A 27,483-nucleotide genomic window follows, 5' to 3' on the forward strand; every position below is an offset into this window, starting at 1 on the left:
ACAGGTGAAGCTTCCTGGCATTAAGACGGTTGGGAGTCTTTTTTTTTTTTTTTTTTTTGACAGAGAGAGAGACCACAAGTTGGCAAAGAGGCAGGCAGAGAGAAGGACGAAGCAGGCTCCCCGCCGAGAAGAGAGGCCAATGCGGGGCTCAATCCCAGGACCCTGGGATCATGACCTGAGCCGAAGGCAGAGGCTTTAACCCACTGAACCACCCAGGCGCCCTAAGAAGGTCAGGAGTCTTAAGACCATGCACTGGTAAGTGAAGTGAAAATAAAGTTGTTCAACATAACAGCAAAATTTGAGGTTGAAAGAAAGAGTGTGAATTGGGAGCTAAGATCCTTAATGAGATTTGTTGAAGAGTTACCAGAAAATGACTCATGCAGAGATGAGGGGATAAGGAGTGATATCGTTGAATGGCAAAAGTTTCAAGTGACCAGGGATGTCTAATAGAAGTTGAGTAGTAAGGATTGGAGAATAGCACTGGACAAGAGGGTGCTGACCCGGCTGCTCTAACATTGAGGGCGGTATGATGTGAGAAATCCCTCCTTTTGAGAGGTTGAAAGGAAAATGAGTCTTCTGATATTAAGGGTTTTACACTGCTCAAACCATTCGTAGTTTATTTATTTATTTTTAAAGATTTTATTTATTTATTTGACAGAGAGAGACATACAGCGGGAGAGGGAACAGAAGCAGGGGGAGTGGGAGAGGAAGAAGCAGGCTTCCTGCCAAGCAGGGAGTCCGATACAGGGCTTGATCCCAGGACCCTGGGATCATGACCTGAGCCGAAGGCAGATGCCCAATGACTGAGCCATCCAGGTGCCCCCCCCATTCATAGTTTATTTAAGTAAACCCCAAATCCTCAATCAGAATGCATATTAAATTCACCTAATTTTATTTCAATAGATTTTCTTAATAATAAAAATGATCAGTTGCAGGGGGTTGGGGAGGTAGGCATAGGGTGGCTGGGTTCCATAACCCATTGGGGAGGGTATGTGCTATGGTGAGTGCTGTGAAATGTATAAACCTAATGATTCACAGACTGTACTCCTGGGGCAAATAATATATTAGATGTAGGTAAAAATAATTTAAAAAAATTTTATGATAAAAAATGATGGTGATGATATTTTTAATTTTGGGGGAGAGAGTGAAAGTTTACAACCTAAATTATTTACTTTTATTTTTTCCAACTAAAATTTTAACAATGTATAAGCCCATATAAAGTTTTACCTTAAATAATTTAATGGCTTCTGTCTGTAGAGCTTCAGAAGGTAGTGTTGTCAGTGGGGAAATGATTCCTTCTTTGCTGTGACACAAAGTAGGGTGTCTCCATATCTGAGAAGCTAAATACATAGTAAAATGTGAACAGAAAACAGAAGAATCACTTATTTTGGCCTCCCATTAATTAACCCTTTAGAAATGAGCTCATTCAGGCCTAGCTCACAACCTTAATTCATACAGGTCACAAGAAATCGTTGGCAATGTTATCTTACTTGTTTCCAGACCACTGGGATTTTCATGTTTCTGTTTTGGATAAACTAAATCTAGGAGAGCACTATCACATTGCTGAAATGTGCTGGAGATTGGTGACCCAGGTAGGAGATGCCTCTGAGAAGGAGCTGATGAGAGACAGAGGAAGAGAAAGTAGAGGGAAATAGAAAAGTAAAGAGAAACTTGAAGTCTTTCCTAAAATCAACATTTGTTAAATTCCTATGCTAGATACTACAAATATGATCTCTGTATTATGTATAGCATAGAATCTATACTCTCAATAGGGACACCTGAGCCATAAAAAATAATTTCAATGAACAGCAACAAATGCTATAAAAGAGTTAAGTGCACAGGGCATTGGGACATACTTTTAACATTTCTTAAGCACCTTTTATGAGCCTGATGCTGATGTGGAGTAGGCTTGCTAGTGGGGGGGGGAGGTCCTATGGTAGGTAGGATTTTATCAGGTTAGTGAGAAATGTGAAGGAAGGGGAAGTTTCAGGCAGACGGAGTAATGTGAGTGAAGGTAGAAAGATTATAGGACATGGCATATAAGGGACCGATGGAGTCTAAGAACCACGTGAGAAACCTGGCCCATGACAAACAAAGCCAATGAACAGACGGTACATTAAATAAGAACTCATAAAGTAAAAACTCAATTAGGCTAAGGGAGTTGGGTCCATTTCATAAACTATAAAGTCTTATATGTTATGAACTTACAAGGTTCTCCTTCAATATTTAGCAGTTTGCAAACGAGTTGTTCAAATTCTGATCCAACATTTACATTGTTACTTCCTGCTGCAACAGTCAGATGATAAAGCCAAGTGTCCTTAAAATCAAAACACATTAATAGAGATGTTAACCAAGATATAATTTTTGATGACTTAAAGAAAAAACAACTGTATAAATAGTAGAAAACTTTGACACTGAAAAATTTCTTTAGTTTTTAAATAATAACCAAAAGTCACCTAGTCAAACAGTTCTGAAGCAGGCTCACTTGAATTATGCTCATAGTGCTTTTTCCCATTGTTCACATTTTTATTGTTTTCTATAGATGTTTCTTAGAAAAGCATTATAAAATTAAGGAAGTTAATATGATGCCGAAAAACTAGAAGAAATGCAACCAGTTCATATTCTTTTAAGAAACATAATAAAGTCTATCAAATTTAAAATCTGACTCTGAATACATACGAATAACACATTCAAAGTACTTGGGAAATCTGGAAAATTTAAAGAAGAAAAAAATACCCAGAAAGAACTTATCTCAACACAATAAAGGCCATATAAGAAAACCCCACAGCTAATAAAGCTCAATGGTGAAAAACTGAAAGCTTTTCCTTCAAGATCTGGAACAAAGCAAGGATGCCCACTCTTGCTACGTCTATTCAATATAGCACTGGAAGTCCTACCCAGAGCAATAGGGTAACAAAAAGAAACAAAAGGCATCCGAATTGGGAAGGAAGAAGTAAAAATTATCTCTCTTTGCAGATGACATGATTTTATATATAGAAAACCTTAAAGATTCCAAAAAAATATTGTTAGAACTAATAAATGAATTCAGCAAAGCTGCAGGATACAAAATCAACATACATAAGTTAGTTGCATTTCTATACACTAATAATGAATTATCCAACAGAAAAATGAAGAAAATAATCCCATTTACAATGGCATCAAAAAGAATAAAATACTTCGGAATAAACCTAACAAACCAGCTGAAAGACTTGTACACCAAAAAGCTATAAAATACTGATGAAATAAATTCAAACAGACACAAATAAATGGAAAGATATTTAGTATCCATGGATTGGTAGAATTAGTATTAACATGTCCTCACTACCTAAAGCACCTCCACATTTAGTGCAATTCCTATAAAAATACCAATGGAATTTTTAACAGAAATAGAAAAACCAATCCAAGGAACCACAAAAGATCCTGAATAGCCACAGCAATTTTGAGCAAGAAGAACAAAGCTGGAGACATCATACTTCCTGATTCAAAATATATTACAAAGCTACAATAATCAAAACAGCTTGGTATGGCATGAAAACAAACATATAGGCCATTGGAACAGAACAGAGAGCCTGGAAAAAAATCCATGCATATATGGTCAACTTCTCTTTGGCAAGACTGCCAAGAATACATAATGGGGAAAGGATAGTCTCCTCGATAAACGGTATTGGAAAAACTGGATATCCACATGCAAAACAATGAAATTGGACCCTTATCTTCTACCACACACAAAAATCAACTCAAAATGGAATAAAGACTTAAACATAAGACCTGAAGCAACAGAAGTCCTAGAAGAAAACATAGGGACAAAGCTTTTGGACATTGACCTTGGTGATGACAGCTTAGATTTGATACTAGAAGCACAGGCAACAAAAGTAAAAACAGACAAGTGTGATTATACGAAACTAAAAACCTACACAGCAAAGGAAACAATCAATAAAATGAAAGGCAACTTATGAAATGGGAGAAAATATTTGAGAATCATTTATTTGATAAAGGGTTAATATCCAAAATATATAACTCCTACAACTCAATAGTAAAGAAAACAATTAGCCCAATTAAAAAATGAGCAAAGGAAAAAGAAATGGGCAAAGGAACTGAATAGACATTTCTCTAAAGAAGACATGCAGATGTCCCACAGATACCTGAAAAGTTGTTCAACATCACTAATCATCAAGAAAATACCAATCAAAACCATAGTAAGATATCACCTCACACTCAGTAGAATGGCTTGTATCAGGGGCATCTGGCGTCAGTAAAGAGTCTGCCCTCGGCTCAGGTCATGATCCCAGGGGTCCTTCATTGGGCTCCCTGCTCAGCGGGGAGTCTGCTTCTCCCTCCGTCCCTCCCCCTGCTCTTGCACACACACACTCTCTCTCAAATAAATACATAAAACCTTCAAAAAAAAAAAGAATGGCTTTTATATTAAAAAAATGATAGTAAATGCTGGCAAGGATGTGGAGAAAAGGGAACACTTAGCCACTGCTAGGTGGAATGTAACTGATGCTGTCGCTGTGGAAAACATTATGGAGGCTCCTCAAAACTAAAAATAGAACCACCCTATGATCCAGCAATTGTACGTCTGGGTACATATCCAGACAAATTGAAATCAGGATCACGAAGAGGTATCTGCACTCACATGTTTATCTGCAGCATTAGTCACAATAGCCAAGACATGAAAGCAGACGAAATGTCCACTGACAGACGAATGGCTAAAGTAAATGTGGTATATAAGTACAATGCAATACCACGCCGTAAAAAAGAAGGAGTAATTTATAAAAGTTGTTTATATGTTAAAGATATAGTAGCCATCCATGAAATATTTTATTTTTTGTATTATCCTTCTGGTTCTGCTTGTGATTTTATTCGATATAGGCAAGCATTTCAGTTTTTTTTAAGGTTTTTTTTTTGTTTGTTTGTGTTGTTTTGTTTTAAATTCATTTGAGAGAGAGAGAGAACACGAGCAGGGTGGAGGGTCAAGGGAGAGGGAGAAGCAGGCTCCTGCTGAGCAGGGAGCCCAATGTGGGGCTTGATCCCAGGACCCCAGGATCCTGACCTCAGCTAAAGACAGATGCTTAACCAACTGATACACCCAGGCACCCCTCAATTTTTTGTAGTCAAATATATCACACATTTCTACTGTGATTTCTTACATTGTTTTTTCTTTTTAGAAAGTGCCTTGTGGGGCACTTGGGTGGCTCAGTGAGTTAAGCCTCTACCTTCAGCTCAGGTCATGATCTCAGGGTCCTGGGATCAAGTCCCGCATCAGGCTCTCTGCTCGGCAGGGAGCCTGCTTCCCCCTCTCTCTCTGCCTGCCTCTCTGACTACTTGTGATCTCTGTCTGTCAAATAAATAAATAAAATCTTAAAAAAAAATGAAAAAAAGAAAGTGCCTTCTACTCAGAGATCAGATAAAGGCTCTTTGAAAAAATAATTTCATTTAACTCCTTACATTCATTTAGAACTATTTTACTATATGTGTGAGATGAAAAACTAAAGTTTTCCTAAATAGCCAATTTCCTCAGCAAATAATGAGCATACCATACTATGTATTGAATAATCCATTACCTTCCCCTTAATCTGTGATGCTTCTTTTGTCCCAAATTAGATATATTTATTTTACATTATATTAACTTTTATATTGTTTACTTATTACACATACATATACATATAATGATTCATTTTCAATTGTATCTAAACCAAAATTTTGTTGGAAATGAGTAAAAAATACAAGGGGGAGGCCTTAGAGTCACCTCAAAATACTCAGTCTAAGAGATTGTTTTTTTCATAAAGATTTTTTTTATTTATTTGACAGAGACAGAGATGACAAGTAGGCAGAGAGGCAGGCAGAGAACGAGGAGGAAGCAGGCTCCCCACTGAGCAGAGAGCCGATGTAGGGCTCCATCCCAGGACCCTGAGATTATTGTAAGGACCTATTTAGAAACTGTCCCTGCTCCCCTTCCCCCAGGGGATTTACTTGGAAACAAGTCCTGGAAACCAGATCCAGGTAATGAATCCCAGATACAAGGGTGGGTCAGGCCAGGGGGAAACATCTGATCAGTGGGGGGTTGCATACAGTCTCCCTGGGTACCAAGGAGTATGGACCCTGCCCTCTGGGAGCCTTTTTGGCGCCAATCCTAATCAAGGTGTAATAGGCTGGTTCAAATGTCTACTAGGGTAAATTGTAACTCAATTGGTCACCTAGCATCACTGTGGAGTTTCCTGTGTGTGTTATAATCTCATTGGTCACCTGTGCGTGGCAAGGCCCGACCGCATGGCCTTTGCCCTTAAAAGCTAGCTGTGAAACAGAGAAGGGTCATCCTCTGTAAAGGGCGTCCCCGACTGGTCTGTTTGACAGTCAGTCTGATTCTCGATGCTTGGCGCGAAATAAAGCTTTGCTTGACCTTTGCTTTGATCAGTCTCGCTCCTTTAATCACGGACCCATTATTGGGGTACCCATTTTTGGGGGACCTAACAATCATGACCTGAACTGAAGGCAGAGGCTTAACCCACTGAGCCACCCAGGAGCCCTGAGATACATGTTTTGAACATAAGCTCCCTTTGTCTTCTGCCTTTCATGTACTAATTTCAGCCTTGAGATCACTTTTGATGAGAAGATAGAAAAATGACATATGAACAAGGCTAGTTTGCAGGGACATGAAGAATCTCTGAAAATAGAGCTGAAGGTCTTTAACAAAGTTTTTTTCTTCATGTCCATAAAACTGATTTGACGATTATTACCAGTACTTAATGACATGAATGTACACCATTTAAAAACAACCAGTAAGTCCCTAGGTACCTTTTCATGTTTGGATCCAATCAGGAGGTAAGTCGGACCTTGGTCTTTTGGGTGGATCACAATGGTGTAATGTGTAGATAACAGACTTCTCCCACTGGCTTCATAATCTTCATCTGAATCACAGGATCTATCAACCTCTTCAACTTTAGCCTCCCAGAGTTTGATCTGACCTAAAGGAAACTAAAGTGAATGTTAGTGATTATGAGGAAGGCACTTTTTAGATCTTTTCCGACTAAAATTTTTCATAGTCCCATTCATGCTTACCTTTATAAAGCATATCTTAGCATATCTTTCTTTTTAAATGAATGCCTAAAGGCAGTTGGGTTATCCACATTGTTACAAAAGAGTAGCCCCAACTAAAATGCCCAACTGTAATAGAAACGAAGAGTTCAACTACTAGCCAAGAAGCTACTTCTATGCAGATTATTCCTTACACTAAAATGACCCATTACTTGTCAAGTAATTACGTAATTCAGTCAAAATATTCATTTGACTTCCTCCTCCCTGCCCCCCACAGAATTCATTAGATTAAGGTACTGGATCAAAAGGACACGTACAGACAAAGTCTCAATACTATTCATAGAAAGAGTGACGAGGCCAGGCAGCTGATACAAAGAAGTGTGATTATCACCTTAAATCCCAATGAGAAGTGTTTTGAGGGCATTTATTAACACATATATCACAAGACAATGTCACGATTCTTCCATCTTACTTTAAGAGTAAGAAAAACTTCCTGCTTCCTAAAGCTGATCTACATTGAGTTTTACCTACTTTATTGTCAAAAGCAATCCAATCTGCTGTGTTGAATATTTAGCATATTTGTTTTAAAACTTTTGCTTTAATTAAGTACATTTATTCTAGGAAAATACATGGTCTGCTTCAAATTTACAGCGTCTAAAATATTTTGTCAGGTTTGCAACTGCAGTCTGAAATGTTCGTTCAACCTCAAGGATATTTACCATCATCCATTTGCATGCTCAGGTTCAGGGCTCAGTGCTTGTATTTTTTTCCCATCTACTCTCAGTCTCCAGGTGATCTCATCTAAGCTCATGGCTTTAGTACTGAGATATATCAGCTACTCTCACATCTGTAACTCCAGGCTCACTTTCTCTCCTTAACAGTCTAATAGCATCTCAAACAACTTGCTCTGCCCAGTCTTTTCTATCTCAGTTGCTGGCAACTTAATTTTTCTGTTTAGCCGCAAACCCTGGCATCAATATTGACCTCCTCACTAGTCCTCAAACACAACAGGCACACTCCTGCCTCAGGCCCTTTGCACTTGCTATCCCCTCTGCCTGGCATGCTATTGCCTGAAATACCCACATGGCAGCTCTTTTACTTCCTTCAGACCTAATTAAAATGTCACCTTCTCAGTAAGGTTTTACCTGAATATCTTATCTAAGCTGAATTATTATCTGCCTAATAGCTGGTTAATAGTACAAATTAAATCATTTAATTAAATGTATTGTCTTGCATGGAAAACATGACTTTTCCCCATTAAATTAATAACTATTTTCTCAGTAGTCACTATGTACGAAGCACTCTTCTGGGCACTAAAAGAAGAAAATTTACTTCTAAAGGGAAAAAATGCAAAATTAACTTACCTACATGCTTTCAGAAAAAGAAAGGCAAGAAAACAAAAGCCAAATAAATAAATAATGAATAATATGTTTTAGTTATTAAATAAATAAAATTTTATTTATTGAATATATTTATAATATATTTATAACATTATATTTATAATAATACATAGGTAGCAAGCTTTTAAAAATGGGATAAAGAAAACTAATTCTATGGTGATAGTATATGACAATACTATCCTGATTAGGCATATCCAATTATATGAAAATCAAGAGTCCACGCACCCCAGCATTTAAAGATGATTATTCATTTTACCAAAGGATTCGCTAATTCACTATTCCAAAAAAATAGTAAATAGGCCTAGAGTTTTTACATATTTTGACTGAATTAAAAAAGACACTGATCCAGATAAAAACAATTTGTTTCTGAAATATCTATTACATGAGATGAAGTAGGTCTATCCAGATTCACAGGCATTCTCAATACTTTCCAGTGGTTATAACGGATTTCTACTCATCCGTCTACATCCTTCTGACTTGTTTCTTCTGTGATCAATGTTATCCATTTTTATTACATTATTATTATTAGTGAGAATATTTAAGTTCTACTCTCTTAGCAAATTTTAAATAATGTCCTTTTTATGAAACACATACTTATTACAGGAAATATAGAAAGGTATAAGAGAAGGAAAAAATCATTTATAAATTCTTCCATTACAGGTAATTATTCAACATTTTGATATAGTTCTCTTTTAAGATTTTATTTTTTAGTAAGCTCTACACCCAGTGTGAGGCCTGAACTCACAACCCCAAGATCAAGAGTCACACCGACTGAGCCAGCCAGGCGCCCCTTTCTCTGTATGGTTCTTTCTGATTTTTTTGCTATGCATTTTTTTTTTTTACAAGGATAGGCCAGCATGGGAATTAGAAATTCTCCATCCCAACCATCCTCTTCTAAAATCTCCTGGTAATTGCAGACGAGAAGTTGGGAACCCTGTCTGTAAGAAGCCCCTTCTTTCCACGGTTCTCAGAGCCTACCTCTGAGAAAACCTACACAAGGTGCAGAAGATAAGGCTGAAGGAGAAGCTATAACTCTCTCGAGACACTTGTAGTCAGACGCATGGGCTGATGGGAGCGTCACAGAGCTTTCTGCTAAGCTGAGGACCTGCCTCTGTGCTTTGGGCTCAGATATCCAGTGGCAGCTTCCCTGGCGTCTGTTCCCCCAACCTTTCTAAACATTATAGAACTTTTCTAAAAGTGATGGATGTCCCTAATTCTATATTAGAACTGCCAGACCTGGAATACATAGAGTGTCTTCTGCTTTCCTGACGAAAATTAGTTGGGATTATACTGAATGTACGATTTTGTACTGGGCTTATCCGTGTTGCATTTTTATGTTAGTATCTTCCCACGTGACCTCAGAGGTATCATTTTTCATAGCTGACTGTGTTAATTTCCATCCTGTGAGCAATACTGAGAATAATGGCATGCATATTAAATACATACTGGTCAGAACTGAGAGTGCCATCTGAAAATGGAACAGAAATAATAACGGACTGACATGACCTACGTACGTGGTCACTGGAGCAAGAAGCCTGATCTCATAAAAAAAAATAATCAGTCATAAACCATTCTGTGGAGCTGGCATCATTTTGTGCAAGTACTTTTGGCCCATGTTGGTTCAATTTTTAGTTTCAGGAATCCAGAGGTGATGCAGAGTACCCATAATGATAACTGGGCATACATTTCACCTTTGAAAGCTATCCCACCTTTTGCCTCTGAGACTGAAGACAACTCAAGTTCTTTTTGGGAGGAGATTCATTTAAAAATGAATATAAGGATACAAATGGGTGTAAGATGGATAGATCGGTGGATAGATAAGTGCTATCAAGGAATTTGAGGGCCTGGGACAAGGCTGGATTCTTTCCCTCCCCAGATTTTCCTTTCCTATCTTGCTGTCCCCTTCCTTCAACCTTACCTGGTCTGTCAGAACCTGGGAAAATATGAAAAATTGACATCTGGGAGTGGGGAAGTCTTCTCTTTTAAGACCAAGATGCATTTCTTAAAAATCGCTAAGACTTCTAATTAAGAATCAAGACCCCTATAGCTATGTGATTACCTGTGTAATAAATTTAATGCAAGACTGCAACCTTATCAAAAATTCTAAAGTTTTAGCTAGTAGTGGAAGCATGAAAGAGAACACTTTGAGCTACAACCAACATTAGCTTATTAAAAATACATACATACCTTATCTTCTTGACTACGAAAATAATATAATGTTTTTCCTATAAGTGTACACCAGACTCTCTTGGAGTAGCCATGCTTTACCTGAAATTATATTTCCAAGAATTACAAATGTAGCTCAGAACTTGGACACGTTGAAGTATAGCATATGCACTCTGCCAGAAACTCTGTATGTATCCAGTTTGTTCAAGGTATAAGTGATATTCCGACTAGACTGTGCAAATGCGGTTTAAGATTGACCTGTTCTAGCACTACCAGGGCACGTCTGGCTTCGGTGTCCACCACTTAACGCTTAAAAAATGTTTGCTGTATGTCAAGGACTATGCCTAGGGCTGAGAATTCAGAGACAGATAAAACAAAATGCCTATTTTATAAGTAAGTATATTTCGTAGTTACCATATTTCCTAGATTTTTCAGTAACCTTGTGGCTCTCTGGGTTAACCCCCTAATAATATTAGAAAGAGAAGATTAACACCTACAAAATCGAGTGCCTTCCCATATGTTAAAGATTCACTCATTAAAAACATTTGGCGCCTTCTCTAGAAGGATTCATACACAAGAAAATAATATTCATATGATAACTATATACTGAACACTGCCTATATGTCAGGAACTATGTTAAGTGAGGGGGACAGAATTTGGATCTAGCTCTTGATTTTGAATGGTCAGAGACTGCTCTAGGGCCTGGGAATAGGCATATGAACAAGACACAGGCTCTTTAAACAAGGAGATCACAACCTTGCAAGGAAGACAATGAAGCCAACAGTATGCTATATATCATCATTAAGACCACAAAATGTGGGAAGCCTCGGTGGCTCAGTTGGTTAAGCATCTGCTTTTGGCTTAGGTCATGATTCCAGGGTCCTGGGATCAAGTCCTGCATCGGGCTCCTTGTTCAGCCTGCTTCTCCCTCTGCCTGCTCTGCCTGCCATTGCCCCTGCTTGTGTGTCCCTGCTTTCTCAATCTGATAAATAAATAAATAAAATCTTTAAAAAAAAAACCACACAAAATATTTACATTTATATCTGTTTCATGTGGAAGACATTTCGTTAAAATTTTTACTGAATATTGTAGGTTTTTCACCATTTGGTGGCTTTATGACGATCCTTACTGTGAGTTCCCACTGGCGAGAATGGAGTTCTTGGTGTTTTTCTAGGCTTGACAATGTAGCTGGGACTCTCCGGCAAAGATCTTCAATGCCTGTTCAACAGGACTGTCTAGGTACTGGCATTGAAGATCTTTGCCGGAGAGTCCCAACTACATTCTCGCCAGTGGGTAAGATTTCCAATAAGCCCTAGTGCTCCAGACCTAGAATGTGGCATGCCTGGTTGCACCTGCCCTAGAGTCCTCCTTCCCTGGCAGCCCTGCCAAGCCTTGAAGCTAGCGCGCCTCTCCTGCAACAGAATGGGCTTCAATCTGGAGAGGTCCACCTTCTAGAAACCAAGACACTGGCCAGTAAAACTAAAGCCCGACATGCTGTTGTCACACTTGCCCATGGTGATAAGTATTAAGGAGAAAACTAATGCAGAAGAGAGGGAGGAAGTGCTTGGGGAGAGGGTAGGGGGTTTTACAGTTTAAAAGAAGGGGCTCAGGAAGGCTTCCCTGGTATCAAGTCAGGTCCTGAAGGAGGTAGATGAGCCATGCAGTCATCTGAGGGAAGAACACTCGGGACAAAACAGGTAAATGGTAAGGCCAGGGGATGGTGTGTCTGAGACTGAGCAGTGCAGGGATAGGAGAGAGGTCACTGGGGAAGGGACATGAGGGGCGAGGGTAGGAGGCCCTTGGGATGACTTACATTGAAATGACCTATTCTGATAGTAGTACACTGAGAAGAAGAAAAATAACTGCCACAACAGATTTTATGGGAGGCAAGTCACTCTAGTAGAAAAGTCCTGGGTTTTGAGGTCAAAGGAACCAACATTTAAATTCCAGTTCTGCCTCATGCTAGATGGAGGTCCTCAGGCGACTGACTTAACCTTTCAGCTTTTTCCCCCTCCAAAAGATTTTATTCATTCATTCATTCATTCATTCATTCATTCATTCATTCATTTGACGGAGAGAGATCACAAGTAGGCAGAGAGGCAGGCAGAGAGAGAGAGGGAAGCAGGTTCCCTGCTGAGCAGAGAGCCAGACTCAGGGCTCAATCCCAGGACCCTGAGATCACGACCCGAGCCAAAGGCAGAGGCTTAACCCGCTGAGCCACCCAGGCGCCCCAGCCTTTTTGTCCATAATATGTAATTACTGTGTATTTCACTGGGCTGATGTGATGACCAAGGGAGAACATGTAAATAAAGGAAAATAGTAGTTACTCAATAAATACTTCCTTCTTCACTATGAATAAGGAGAAATAAAACACACGTCATTTAAACCCACACATGCAGCCAGCCTTTGGGCTTTCAAAGCTGCAGTTTAAGCAAATGCCACCATCTAAATCTGATGGATTTAAAATCCTGCTTGAGCAAAAACAAAAAATGTTTCATTTGGCAAGACTTGTTTCAGTTTAATTAAATTTAGAAACATAGTTATAGACAAATATCCTGGAAGTTTTAAATAGTTTGTGTCACCCAGGTTCTTTTTTTTTTTTTCCTTTCTTCTTCTTTTAAAAAAAATCCAGAAGGGCCTCTCAGCAAAACTGGAGTATAATGCATCTGGCTGTAGAGAGCATACTTTTGAAATGATTTATCTTTAAAATAGAACAATGTGTACCTTTGAAGAACTACAAGTTAACAAAGACCTTTGCCAATTCACATGTAAAAACTGTTTTAAAAGCACAGTCTGCCTTTATGCGTATATCTGATTATATCAGGATTTTTAAAAAAGATTTTGTTTATTTATTTGACAGAGAGAGAGATCACAAGTAGGCAGAGAGGCAGACAGAGAGAGAGAGGAGGAAGCAGGCTCCCTGCGGAGCAGAGAGCCCGATGTGGGACTCAATCCCAGGACCCTGAGATCATGACCTGAGTTGAAGGCACCAGCCGCCCTATATCAGGATTTCTTAAAACTCTGACCTATTCTGGGAGCAGCGCCTGGGTGGCTCAGTGGGTTAAAGACTCTGCCTTTGGCTCAGGTCATGATCTCAGGGTCCTGGTTTCCAGCCCCGCATCGGGTTCTCTGCTCAGCGGGGAGCCTGCTTCCCTTCCTCTCTCTGCCTGCCTCTCTGCCTACTTGTGATCTCTGTCAAATGAATAAATAAAATCTTAAAAAAAAAAAAACAAAAAACTCTGACCTATTCTGGAAAATTCATAATAAAGCAAATTAAGCTAGAAGAATCCTTGTAAAAATTTAAAGACAATCTCAAATTCCAGGGCTTTGGTGAATGAAATAATTGAAAAACATTGTTTTTTACCTTGAATCCGTACAAAGGTCCTGCCTATCGGTTCTGCCTGAGACTCTAAAGACACGGTATATTATAACCTAATGATTAGCCTCTGTCATCATACAAAGGAGAAGCTCCCACGGTCATCTCTCCTCTCCCAAATTCTCATGCCTATAGCCTCCCCACCACAAATCCTATCACCCAGCCTTGCTGACTTCCATATGTGGGTGAAAATCTTGTGAGAATAACAGCTAGCATTTGGGGAATGTTGATGTGGCAGGCACTGTTCTGAAGCACTGTATATGCTTAAATAATTCATTTCATTCTCCGAATACCTTGGAGGCTGGCACTGTGGTTAACCCTCCACTTAACAGATGAGAACAGTAAGGCACAGAGGCTGCAAGGCGCCTGTTCAAGGTCATACACAAGCAAGTGGCAGAGCCAGGATTTGGGCCTGTGCTCTTGCCCTACCTAGCCTCTGCCACACTGCCTCTTTACATCCTTAATTCACAGTTTCCTGCCCTCTTCCTTTCCAATGACCTTTGTCCCCTTCCTCATACCCTCAACTTTTCTTCACCGGAAACTGCTCCACTTTCTGAAACTGACATTCTATTCTCTGAGCTCAACCTTTTCCCCCTCCTTCTCTCATTACTGGCACCACTCCTGTTCTTGGACCTCATTCCAAACGTTTAGTCCCCTGGTTCTTCTTTTTTTTTTTTTTTTAAGATTTTATTTATTTATTTGACAGAGATCACAAGTAGGCAGAGAGGCAGGCAGAGAGAGAGGGGGAAGCAGGCTCCCTGCTGAGCAGAGAGCCCGATGCGGGGCTCGATCCCAGGACCGTGAGATCATGACCTGAGCCGAAGGCAGAGGCTTTAACCCACTGAGCCACCCAGGCGCCCCTGGTTCTTCTATTTTATTTCAGATTCTCACTTCTCTCCTGGCCTCTCTTCCTTCCCTACCAACCTTGAGTCCTGAGTCTGGTCACAAAACAACTCTTGCTCCGAAGCCTGGGACTGTGTCACATCCTCTGCTTCTAACATACCCACTCAAGAAAATTTCACCTCCATTTGCTTTTAGGTCATCCAGTGGAGAGTGCGGGAAGAGAGAGGGAAGGTAATGAGGTGTTTATAGACATAATTTTAGCTATAGCAGATAACTTAAATTGGGTGATAAATATATGAGGGTTCATTTTTTTTAAGATTTTTAAAAGTTTATTTATTTATTTTTTAATATTTTATTTATTTGACAGAGAGAGATCACAAGTAGGCAGAGAGGCAGGCAGAGAGAGAGAGGAGGAAGCAGGCTCCCCTGCTGAGCAGAGAGCCCGATATGGGGCTCGATCCCAGGACCATGGGATCATGACCTGAGCCGAAGGCAGAGGCTTTAACCCACTGAGCCACACAGGCGCCCCCTTTTTTAAAAGATCTCATTTATGTATTTGATAGAGAGAGAATGTATGCATGAGAGAGACAGCACGAGCAGGGGCAACGGCAGAAGGAGAAGCAGACTCTCCACTGAGCAGGAAGCCCAATGCGGGGCTCGATCCCAGGACCCTGGGATCCTGACCTGAGCTGAACACAAACACTTAACCAACTGAGCCACCCAGGCACCTGAGGGTTCATTCTATTATTTCTTCTACTTTCACATGTTTGAAAATGCCCATAGAAAACATTTATTTAAATCATCATCTTGATAGGTATGTACAAAGCAAGTAAAATGTTAATTGTAGAATCTAGGTGGTGGGAATATGGGTGTTCACTGTAAAACAGTCTTCCAACTTTTCTGCATATCTGAAAATTTACCTAATAAAATGTTAGAAAAAAATGACTACTCTCACATCACTACAATGTAAATTCTCTGCTCCTATTTCTGGGCATCTGGAAGATGTGAGAGAAAAATAACCAATATGAACTCAAATCACCAAAGTCAGGTGGGCCCTGATAACACTTACCAATCTTTCTATCTGCCCTCAAGTATTTCCCTATATCCCTGATTGTTCTCAGTCCTTTCCTTCATTCTCACTAAATAACTTAGTCTTGTGGAGTAATCTTCATCAAGAAAACAGGATATCCGATGTGATCTCACTCTATGCCCCACAAACTTAGATATTTGTCCTTCCTCGCCTTCCTGCCAGCCCAGCCCACCCACCATGTCCCCCCACCATGCTGCTCCCCCATGCCCGCCCACCCACTTCTGAGCTTCCTTCTTCGTTTCCCACTTCACCTCTCTCCTGGCTTCTTCTGCTCATCTCACAAACTCAAGGTATGTCTTTGCCATCCTAAAAATGCTTCTCCTAATACCATGCTCCCTTCCGCTTCATTCCTTCTGACACGCTAGACTGTGCAGACAGCTCTTCAAAGTCAAATATGGCACTAACTCATCTCCCCTTCATCTTCCAACACACTGCAGTTTGCCTTTCTTGCTAAGCACTCCACACAGCATCTGATGCTGCAGACCACTCCCTCCTGTCACCACTCTACTCCCTGGCCCCCATGACTTGCTTCCCAGGGTCTCTTCACACCCTTCCTTTATGTGCTCTCAGCTTTTGTAAAACGCAGTGTTCCAGCAGCAGTCCGCAGCTCGGCTGCAACACAAATGTCCCTGGGTGACTTCTCTCACTGTCACGAATTCAGCCACCAAATACATACCGAGGATTCCCCAAATCCTTCTCTCCAACCCAGTACCCTCCTCTGATGTAGCCTGGTGTTGCCATTGCCTGCTGGACTTCTTAATCCTTAACTCAAGTATCCTCAAAGTTCTAAAAATTAGCATGGTCCCAAATAACCTTTGAATCATCCTAAAACTGCTCCTCCTCCCTGAGCTCTCTTTTCATTTATTTTATTTTTTATTTTTAAGTAGGCTCCACACCCAGCATGGGGCCCAACACAGGACTCAAGCATGAATGTGAGATCAGGACCTGAGCGGAGATCAAGAGTCGGACACTTAACCCGCGTGACTGAGCCACGCAGGTGCCCCACCCTGAGCTCTCTCATCTTTCACCCAGCCAGTCTTGTCTTTCCCACTTCTGGACCATGAATTCAAAACATCTAACCAAAGATTTTATGTCCAACATTATCTATATTCTCTCTCTCCTCTCTTTGCCTATGGCCAGTTCAGAGTCTCATCCTCTTCCCAAGGGCCCCTTCTGCTATCTGTTCTTAGCACCCCCAGCTTGCCTCCAACAAATCCGCCTTCCTCTCAGCAGAATGATCTGTTAACAACATGAACGTGTCCCTGCTCCTGTTACCAGTCTGAAGGGTTTCACACCACCTTCAGGGTGCAGAATAAAGTCCTTAACTAAACAAAAAAGCCGTCCATGATCAGGATGATCAGGACCCTCCAGCTTGTTCTCCAAAGGACTTGTCTTCAGTGGAGGTGGCACTATGTCTTTGAGATCCTCTGTCTTTGTTCTCCCTGTCTCCCAGCCTGGGAAACCTTCCTTGCCCTTTTCCATTTGGTGTCACTATTCCTTCGCCTCTCTGAAGACTCAGCACGAATGATTCTTCTCTCAGAAGTTGTTTCTGATCCCACAGCCTAAATTAGATTTCGCTGTGACCTTACCATGCGTCTCGTAACTGCACTTAGTACATGTCATTATAATATGCTATTTCCTTTTCTTTCCCAATAGATCATGAGGTTCTCTGAGGGATGGGGCAGTGGCCTATTTATCTTGATGTCCTTCAGCCCATTGCCTGGCACGTGGTAACTGCTCAATAAATTTTTGTTTTTCATTTTTATTTTTTAAAGATTTTATTTATTTATTTGACAGACAGAGATCACAAGTAGGCAGAGAGGCAGGCAGAGAGAGAGGAGGAAGCAGGCTCCCTGCTGAGCAGAGAGCCCGATGTGGGACTCGATCCCAGGACCCTGAGATCATGACCTGAGCCGAAGGCAGAGGCTTAACCCACTGAGCCACCCAGGCGCCCCTAAATTTTTGTTTTTTAAATAAATGACTTTTTATACAGAAAATGTTTTTCTTAAGTATTAAAAGTTACAAGAGTGACTAATCCAGAATCAAAATTAGTCAAGTTCTTAATATCGACTGACATATTTCTGTACTTAATAACAATGTGACAACTTGAAAAACACCTCCTCCCCTCCAAAGTATTTAAGTGCTGTTCTACAGTAGCTTAAATTGTAGCCTGAATGTGAGCTCAGAACAAATCGCTCAGAATAACTGAGGAAGTTTTTCTCTTACAAGGCTCTGAGGGTGAAAATATGGGGGTGGACATGAAAAACGGTAGGAAGGAAACCTAATAAGCAGCCTGTCTATAAACCCAAGTGGTTTAGTCATCTGATAATCGCATCTACTTATCTTCATTTAAAATGCAACTGTGAGACGGGAGGCAGGGAATAGCAGAAATGTAATGTGCAGGAACTGACAGGGCCATGTGGATAAAGAAAAAACAATCAAACAAACAGATTGTGGGAGACGTAACAAACCCTTAGCCGCAGGATCGTATTAAAGTCTAAGGGTTTAAAACACATGGTCCTTGAAATCAGAGGACAGCTAGTTATTATGAATTATAGTAAGAATATGATTTAAAGTAGCATTGTGTTCACTGGAAAATATATATATGCATAATACCAGGGAGCCTCTAAGTCACTGGTAATTGAAAAAACATTTTCCCAGTAACATAACATTTTGGAAAAAACTCAGTACAATTCTTTGTTGAATGTATTGGTGAAATTTTTCTCTTTTCTTTTTTTTTTTTTTTTTAAAGATTTATTTATTTGACAGATAGAGATTACAAGTAGGCAGAGAGGCAGGCAGAGAGAGAGAGAGGAGGAAGCAGGCTCCCAGCCAAGCAGAGAGCCCGATGCGGGGCTCGATCCCAGGACCCTGGGATCATGACCTGAGCTGAAGGCAGAGGCTTTAACCCGCTGAGCCACCCAGGCGCCCCTGAAATTTTTCTCTTACTTTTGGTGGAAGCTGGTCAATCTGTAAATATTACCGAGTAGCACCTATCTATGTTCCCATATTCATGCTAAGTATAAATTACATGGTGACATAGCTTGTCTAAATCTAAATTTTTAACTTCTTACATAAACAAGGCACGTGAATGATGAATGATTATTTAGAGGTTATTTTTGTGTGTGATAACTTATGTGTAAATATTTTATTATATTTTTCTTAAAGTGATCAATAGGACTTTTTAAATTTAAAAATAACATTTATCTTAGCATAAATTAATTCTTCCTCATTCTAAAAAAAATGAGAAAACAGAATTAAGCAAGAATGAAATCAGAGTTATAGTATATCTTGCCATATTTCATATTCAGACATTTTTCTATACAGATATAATAAAATGGGATAATAATATAATTCTGCTGTCTACTTTATCAACTAATAATATATCATATTTCTATAGCACTAAATATTCTTTTATTTAAAATGGCTATATAGTAAAGCATTATCTGATTATATATACTGTTTAAACTATCGCTTACTCTACATTTAAGTTGATGCCAATTTTTCTTCATTGTAAACTATGCCATGCAAGTAATCTTTCTGGGGCAATTGAAATGTTCTATATGTTGACAGACTGATAGTAAATATCTGTCAAAACCCATCACACTCTATATTTAAGATCTGCATTTTATTTATTTATTTTTTTTAAAGTAAACCCTATGCCCAATGTGAAGCCCAACATTGGGCTTGAACTCACGACCCTGAGATCAAGACCCAAGCTGAAATCAAGAGTCGGACACCAAACCAACTGAGCTACTCAATTGACCAGATTTTTAAAAATATCACTTGTATTTCTTAGGTCTACCAACTCTACTTCTTTCCCATTGTGTCCTTTGTTCCTTTTCCCCCACTGATCTTTATCCTTTACTTACTAGCTAGGAAAAGCTTGTTTCTCACATATTTCAAACACTTACCCAAGCTTTTCAACTATCTTTTAAAAATTCTGGTTAGGAAATTTTTGATGGTAAGAACATTTGGTATCCTAAGCAAAACACCCTTCCCACCCAAGATAATATAAATACTTAATACACATATTCTCTGACACCCACTGATGATTGTGGGGCTACCTCCCCAGTTGCCTCAGACACTGCTATGCACATAAAAGTCCTACCTTGGTGAGCAATCCCTTCACCGTTGGTTTGCCCTCAGGCTGCAGAAAAAGTGGGCTGGCAGCTTGTACTCGAAGAACATTCTGTAACACTTTAATCCATTCTTCCAATATATTGGGAGAATCTGCAGTCAGATAGTATGTGTGTTTTTCAGTAGTCAACTAAAATGGGATGAGAAAGAGACAGGAACAGAAACTCTGAAGATTTAGGATTATTAGCATTTCCCTGTCTAGTCTAAAAACATCACTAATTAACATAGAAACAAACATGCTATACCTTGAATCCTAGTTGCTAAATAAATGATTCTATACATAATTTAGAGTAGTTTCACCACTTTGTGAGAATTACAATAATTAACTTGGTGTTGAAATAATTTTTTCACTTCCATTTACTTTAAAAATTTTCAGAGTATTAAGCTTTTGAGTCATGGTTTTTTATCTCGTTTAATCATTACCATTTCTTTTTCTCCCTTAAATGTGCAACGGGTTCCTGGCTGTTGAAGTGAGCAGCAGCATGACCGGAGATTGTAATAAGATATTTTTAGCAAATAAAAAGTTATTTGTTATAGAAGTGAAGAATCAATTATAAATAAAACAAGAAGTGTTTAGAAGAAGAGTAATTCTTATAACATATATTACGAACTCACAATTTTTCAGTCTTAAATTAACCACATTTCAAAATTTCCAAATATTTCAGAAGCTTGTAGCTGATTCTTTTTTTTTTTAAGATTTTATTTATTTATTTATTTTAGAGGTAGAGAGAAAAAAGGAGAGACAGAAAGAGAGAGTATACGTGGGGGGAGGGGCAGAGGAAGAAGAGAATCTTAAGCCGACTCCACGCTGAGCTTGGACCCTGATGCGGGGCTCAGTCCCAGGACCCTGAGATCATGACCTGAGCCAAAACCAAGACTTGGCTGCTTAAACTGACTGTGCCACCCAGATTCTTATCTGCCATGCTTCAAGAAGAAATTTGTCCTGATTCTCCCTTCTAGACATTTTTGGGCAGTTCTCTGGTTATTGTCCCCAGAAAACACTGAAAATGAGCCTTATTCCACTCTCCAAAGGAGCAAGAATATAATATAATATTTATTGAAGGTATTTCAGAAATAAAGTATCTGAATTTCAATCACATTTATCAAACTATCTCAAGAGTATATGTTTTACATTTAGTAGGCTTCTAGCAAGACTGGCCTTATCGTGTGGGTTAATGGCCAGCAGCTATGTCTAGGGTGTGACCAATATTTTTCCCACTTACGTGTTATAGCAGCTGAAGTTCATAGAAGAAATGCCATTTTCTGGTTCTATATCAAAATGCAAGCTCTCCTGAAGTTAGTAGAACATCAAACTAATAATATTGGGAATTTATTTCTCAGATAAGCCTTCCCTAAAATAGCTAGATAGTTTGACAGCTGAGAGTAGCTGCCAGATCAAATATAGGGAAAGAAGCGTGTAGGGGATAAAGGGCAAAGGAAGTGCTGTGGACAGGTACTCAACACAAACCCAGCTAATGTTATATTTTTAACTGAGAAGGTCTGGTGTTTCACATGTTTTTTGAGGCACCACACTTAACACAAAATGAATAAAGAAACACTGAATCATCCAATCTCCTCTCTGTAAGCGTGGATCATTAAGAACTGAGTTTTGCATGATATAAAAAAGAGAAAGTAAAAAAAATAAAAGTAGTTTTAAAAAAAGTACCTGAACTGTTTGTTTGTTATCTCCTCTTAAAATACCGCAGGATGCACTAAGTTCAATATGGCCCTGGGGTTTTCTAATCACATCGCTCTGTAGGAAAGGAAGAAAACCGAAGGAAGAGTGATTGATTTCCTGTAACAGTACTAGTAAGAAATGCTTTGTATCATTAATTGCATTACAGGGAAGAAAATCAACCAGGAGTTTGATTTATAGTTTGAGGAAGTCAGTTCTAAAAAGCAAGCACTTCCCACTCACCGGAGATTTATAGTAAAGTAATTCACCACCTTTAAGAACAAACCACCTCCTCTTCCAAGTCTTGACTTTACCACTCATTTTTAATAAGTAGCCAGATTTTTCCAGTGGTTCCTAATTAAAAAGAAATTTAAAAAATTTAAGTTTCCCTTTGGAGCCTCAAACTAACAAGATTCATTAATATTTTCTTTCTCTAAAAAAAAAAACTGATTCAGTGTTTACATTTTTCCCGTTATCACTGGATGATGAGCAGGTTTTAGGGAGCTTCTGCTCCGGCTGGGAGTATTCTGTGTCTGTGGAGTAAGCATCTGGGGGAATGGCATAATCACTTTCAGAAGCCACTGAAGACAGAGACACACCTAGATGAATAAAGAAATAAATTAAGTCAATATTTAATAATCAGGTGGCTCAAATGCCAGCTGTGAGTTCTCCTAAGGAATATAGCTATTCCAAAATCATAAGCCTTTCTAGACTAGATTTATTCTCATACCTTTGCCATAAAGAACTTTTAAAGCAGAAAACAGAACTAAAGGGTAAGGATTATGATGTAAACCTTCAAGGAAGTCACAGGAACATGAACATGTTGGCATGATTACAAGCACAGCGAATTTTACATAAACTGTGCGACATATATAATGCATATATATATGCAAGGATACTAATGTATCTTTTATTAAGGATTAAAAATGTGTGTTCACATATTTACATTGTATGTATTACATATATATAGGCAAACAAATGTTTGATTTTAATTTATCAAGATTTGTACAAACACATTTTAGTTTTTAGAAAGATTTTATTTATTTATTTTGACAGAGAGAGAGAGAGCGAGCACAAGGGGGGGAGAGGGAGAAGGAGAAGCAGGCTCCCATCAAGCAGGGACCCTATGTGGGGCTCAATCCCAGGACCCCTGGATCACGACCTGAGCTCAAGGCAGATGCTTAACTGACTGACAACCAGACACCCCTATAATTACATTTTAAACCACCTAGTTTTTGTAATCACTTTTGAAAAAATAATTTATTTATTTATTTGAGAGACAGAGATCACAAGTAGGCAGAGAGGCAGGCAGAGAGAGAGAGGAGGAAGCAGGCTCCCTGCTGAGCAGACAGCCTGATGTGGGGCTCGATCCCAGGACCCTGGGATCATGACCTGAGCGGAAGGCAGAGGCTTTAACCCACTGAGCCACTCAGGCGCCCCTGTAATCACTTTTAAAGTAATTCACATCCAAAAGAAGTATTAGTATCAGTATCAGCATCAGTAGTATTTTTCATGTAAGTTGAATATTACGTTTACAAAAACTTTTAAAATCTTTTTGTAAAAGAAAAGCAGTAAGACTTAAATATATAAACAAACTATTTCATTTGCCAGCAGTTACAAAGTAAAATTCAAGGGAACATTTTCACAATAATTCACTTGCTTTTTTTTAAGAAAATGACTTGCACATTGCAAACCACACTTGCAGGGTCCTTACAGTTGGAGATTTTCGATATAATAAAATCAAGGACTTCCATCATTATTCATTGCAGTATCTGACAATTTTTTAAAGTGTTTATTAACATTTAAGGGACTTGTTAGGATGTCACTATATCATTATTATTGTTTATTTGACTAAGACAAGTAACAGTCATGACAATAACATCTTTATTTTTCATAGAACAATAGAAATTTAGATTTATAAGGGACCTCAGAGATCATCTTGATTAATGCCTTCATTCTCTAAGGAGACTAAGGTCCAGAGATTAAATCAAAACATTTGTTCAAAGTCAAACAGCCAGGCAGGAACAATGGCGGAGTGCAAATCTCAGGCAGCCAGCCCCAGGGCCAGTGTGCTCGGCACTCCCCTAGGAGCTAGGGACAGAGCAGACAACAAAACAGAAAAATTTCTGCCTTCATTGGACATAGATTCTAGTCAGAGACAGAATAGAGACAGACAAAAAACTGGCAGTAAGTGCTAGGAAAAGATATAACATAGAGCAGACTAGAAGGAATTAAAAGTAGTTGGAGAAGAGCAAGGGATTGCAATTTGAATGGTATGCTCAGGATGGATCTCACTGAGAAGGCAGTGTTTGAGCAAAGCATAACAGGCGCCAGAGTTAGCCTCATAGCCATTTGGGGGGAAGAATACCAGATAGAGGAAACATTCAGTGTGAAGGTCCTGAAATCAAAGCATGCTGGCACATTTCAGGCACAGCAAGATGGTCGGTGTGGCTTGAGCTGAGCAAGGAAGGAGAAAGGATATGAGATCGAAGACATAAGAGTCATGTAACACCTTATAACCGTTATGAGTCTTTGCAGTATTTTGAGCAATAGTGTGATGTAACCTGATACTGGCTTTGGGAGGGTCAAGGTAGGATTAAAGAGGCTGGTGGAAGCCCAAAATACTAAGCCTATCAAAGTTGAGCAGCTCCAGAGGTTGAGAGGTTGAGAATTACCTAGGAGTTCCAGGGAACACGGTTTGAAAACCAACAGAGCACACTGCATTAAAGGCTTTCATAAAATACAGGTGTCATTTAGTGTGATTATGTCTCTCTGTCACCTCTACCTATACCAAAAATTTCTTCAAAATCCACTAAAACTCTTAGACATGCCCAAAGTAAAGTTTTCGTTTCCATCCTAGTATCACATTAACCACCAAGTTCTTAGGCATATTTTCTGCCACTTAGTGTAACAAAATGAGCTAAAATAAGTCCATCCCATAAATTATCCAAAATGCCACACATTGTTTTGGACAGTTATTGCACTCTACTCCCATAATAAATTGATTGCTCTCTTAGAGATAAGGTTAAAATAAAAAGATCATGTGGCTTGGGTGGAATCACAGAAAGAATTAAGAAGAGAATTAGAGGGCGCCTGGGTGGCTCAGTGGGTTAGGCTGCTGCCTTCGGCTCAGGTCATGATCTCAGGGTCCTGGGATCGAGTCCCGCATCGGGTTTTCTGCTCAGCAGAGAGCCTGCTTCCCTCCCTCTCTCTCTGCCTGCCTCTCTGCCTACTTGTGATCTCTCTCTGTCAAATAAATAAATAAAATCTTTAAAAAAAAAAAAAAAAAAAAAAAGAAGAGAATTAGGACTAAAATATAAGCATCTTAGTCCTGGCTAATTCTCTTCTCACTTCAGGTAAAAGCAAGTACTTTGATTGTTTTAAAAAGTCCTATTATGGAGATAAAATTCCTATTAAATATCCTGAATTACATAGAGTTGTCTTGTATGCCTGAGACTTTCCCTCACCTCGTTTCATGGCTCTGGGGCTGCCTGGTCCACTCCGATTGCGCGTGTCTGACTCTGAAGTCCGGGAGCTGGATCTGGAGCTATCTTCTTCCTCTGACGCAGAGGAGTCATCCAGGAATGGGCTGCTGCTTATTTGTGTTGCCTTCTAAAGAAAAGGACGACAGCCTAGATGTGTCCATCTCTAAAGTCACCACTCTTTTTAGATATGAAATGTCTTAGCAGAAGACATGGAATAAGATTTTTTTTTTTTGAATACAAGAATGTATTTTGGCATTATCAAAGTCATGTTGTTAAATCCCAAATTCTCATTAGGAAGGCATTTGTCAAATATAAAAGATTCCTGAAAAAATAAGGCTGTTAATACTTAATAATACTTACTTTAATTAAGTACTTCAAGCAAGGGAAGGGAACCCTGGCAGTGACAAAAAAATCTTTCCAAATTAGGAATCTTCACTACATCATTAATAGTGATATTTCCTTTAAACAATTAACCACCATGGGGGGGGGTGTGGAAAAGCACATGGGGTATAATAAAAATGGGCCCAGACCTCTAAATCCTCTGAGAAGAGTAAGTATCTTCTCTAGGTCTTTCCATTTCTTCTCTTTTTATGATATATTAGTATGAACGTCTACAACTCCCTACAAAGGGAAAGTCAGAGTAAAATGTCAAGAATGGAATCTGGAGCTTGAATAAACAGTTTTCCCGGTCCACCACGAAGACAGCCACATGTTCAGCAGTAACAGTAATAACTTACCCCCTTCAAAGTTGTATACACTGGGGTTGTCATATTCTTGTATATTAGAGAGGTATAGAGTCCTGATGTGGTATAGGACAGCAGAGCAACAGAATCTGAAACAGGAAACAAAGTGATTTAAAACAACAACAACAACAACAACAACACCTTCTCTTTAGTACTTGGGTCTATTTCTTATGGATGAGAGCTAGCAAAATTTCCAGTTAAAGAGAAGTTGGATGAGCACGCATGATGGTTCTATGGTCTGCTGTAAGAAAGAGGCACTCTCGCCCATGGCTCTTTATTGCCTCACAGGTGCTACTTCCCCAACTAGACTGTAAGTTCTTTGAGATTATGGATCATAGCTTTTATTTCTTCAGCAGGCATCTCCAGCTCGGCTGAGCAGAAATAGCATAAGCACCTGCTAATTCAGTGACCACTATCCTATGAAGATATTCTCCGATTCCTCATAATCCTAATAGTGATAAGGTGTTAAAACACCAGCATGCTTAAAACTTTATCAGGTGACCCTCATGCTGAAAGCTTAAAATATAATTTCCCCAATGGTAAGAACAGAAGATCACTTTGAAGAAATAGAACATCAATGGTCGCCTCTAAGATTTGGTTTAGTGTTGGATAGGGAGGGGGCTAGGAGAAGGAACCATTAGAAAATTTCTCTTTTTATTCCAGATGCTGTTCACTGTTGTTTGGTTTTACTTCATATAATGGGAATGCATCTGCTTCTTCAAAAATTTTTTGAAGAAAGAAAGAAGGGATGTTTTAAACTCTGAAAAAAAAGACATACAGACTGATAGTTTTGCAGTTTTAAACAGCTGAAACTCCACAGCTTCTTTGCTTTATCCCTTTTAGGTAAAAACAAAAAGAGTTGAACATAGATGGTTGTGCCCCTATATTGGGTAACAGTGAATTTCAATTTTAAATGTAAATTGGCAACCTTAGAAATCATTTTCTAAAAGTTTTGCATAATTCTATCTACTCCAATGAGCTTAGATGTTTAGGAAGTTGTTGGCTAGTGAAATGCAATACAACATCATTTACTTTTTGAAACAAGTTTTACTGTAGTAAGAAACACATAACATAACATTTATCACCTTAACCATTTCTAAGTGTTCAGTTCAGTTAGTGTTAATTATATGCACACTGTTATGAATCAGGTCTCCAAAACTCTTTTATCTTGCAAATCTGAAACTCTATACCCATTAAACAACGACATCCCCTCCCCACCTTCACCCAGCCCCTAGTCACCAGCATTCCACTTTCTGTTTCTACGCATGCAAAATCACTTACTTTTATTAACATTCTCCATACTGAAGGCTTCAGACATTCGAATACCTGATTTGGCTACAGCATAAATTCTGCTCTCCTAATGTGAAAGAGAGAATTAAGCTGGATGTTTAAAGCAAAGAAATGATTACTTTCAACACACATGTTCTTCATTTAATATACACCAGAGCGGAGCATTATTATAAAACTATCATCAACTCAAATACGCCACCGTGGACAGCACTGCAGACATTTTCCATCCATTAGTCATTC

The 27,483-nt window shown here is 39.2% G+C and overlaps 1 protein-coding gene across 3 annotated transcripts in view; it reads right to left on the minus strand.

Moving 5' to 3' along the window:
* Positions 1 to 27,483, minus strand: part of PLEKHH2 (pleckstrin homology, MyTH4 and FERM domain containing H2) — a 113,554-nt gene that overhangs the window by 34,133 nt on the left and 51,938 nt on the right. The window contains exons 9-20 of one of the 3 annotated variants that reach the window (XM_045980247.1): positions 27,235 to 27,310; positions 25,948 to 26,042; positions 25,193 to 25,337; positions 22,188 to 22,324; positions 21,969 to 22,079; positions 21,717 to 21,803; positions 20,022 to 20,180; positions 10,623 to 10,703; positions 6,796 to 6,975; positions 2,209 to 2,317; positions 1,491 to 1,616; positions 1,228 to 1,340 (exon numbers count right to left, since the gene is read on the minus strand). In XM_045980247.1, coding sequence (XP_045836203.1) covers positions 1,228 to 1,340; positions 1,491 to 1,616; positions 2,209 to 2,317; positions 6,796 to 6,975; positions 10,623 to 10,703; positions 20,022 to 20,180; positions 21,717 to 21,803; positions 21,969 to 22,079; positions 22,188 to 22,324; positions 25,193 to 25,337; positions 25,948 to 26,042; positions 27,235 to 27,310 — 1,419 coding nt within the window. The remainder of the gene's footprint in view (positions 1 to 1,227; positions 1,341 to 1,490; positions 1,617 to 2,208; positions 2,318 to 6,795; positions 6,976 to 10,622; positions 10,704 to 20,021; positions 20,181 to 21,716; positions 21,804 to 21,968; positions 22,080 to 22,187; positions 22,325 to 25,192; positions 25,338 to 25,947; positions 26,043 to 27,234; positions 27,311 to 27,483) is intronic. The other 2 variants (XM_045980248.1, XM_045980249.1) reach the window with 2 other exon arrangements.

Source organism: Meles meles, chromosome 16 (genome assembly GCF_922984935.1).
Source record: "Meles meles chromosome 16, mMelMel3.1 paternal haplotype, whole genome shotgun sequence".
Classification (NCBI taxonomy): domain Eukaryota; kingdom Metazoa; phylum Chordata; class Mammalia; order Carnivora; family Mustelidae; genus Meles; species Meles meles.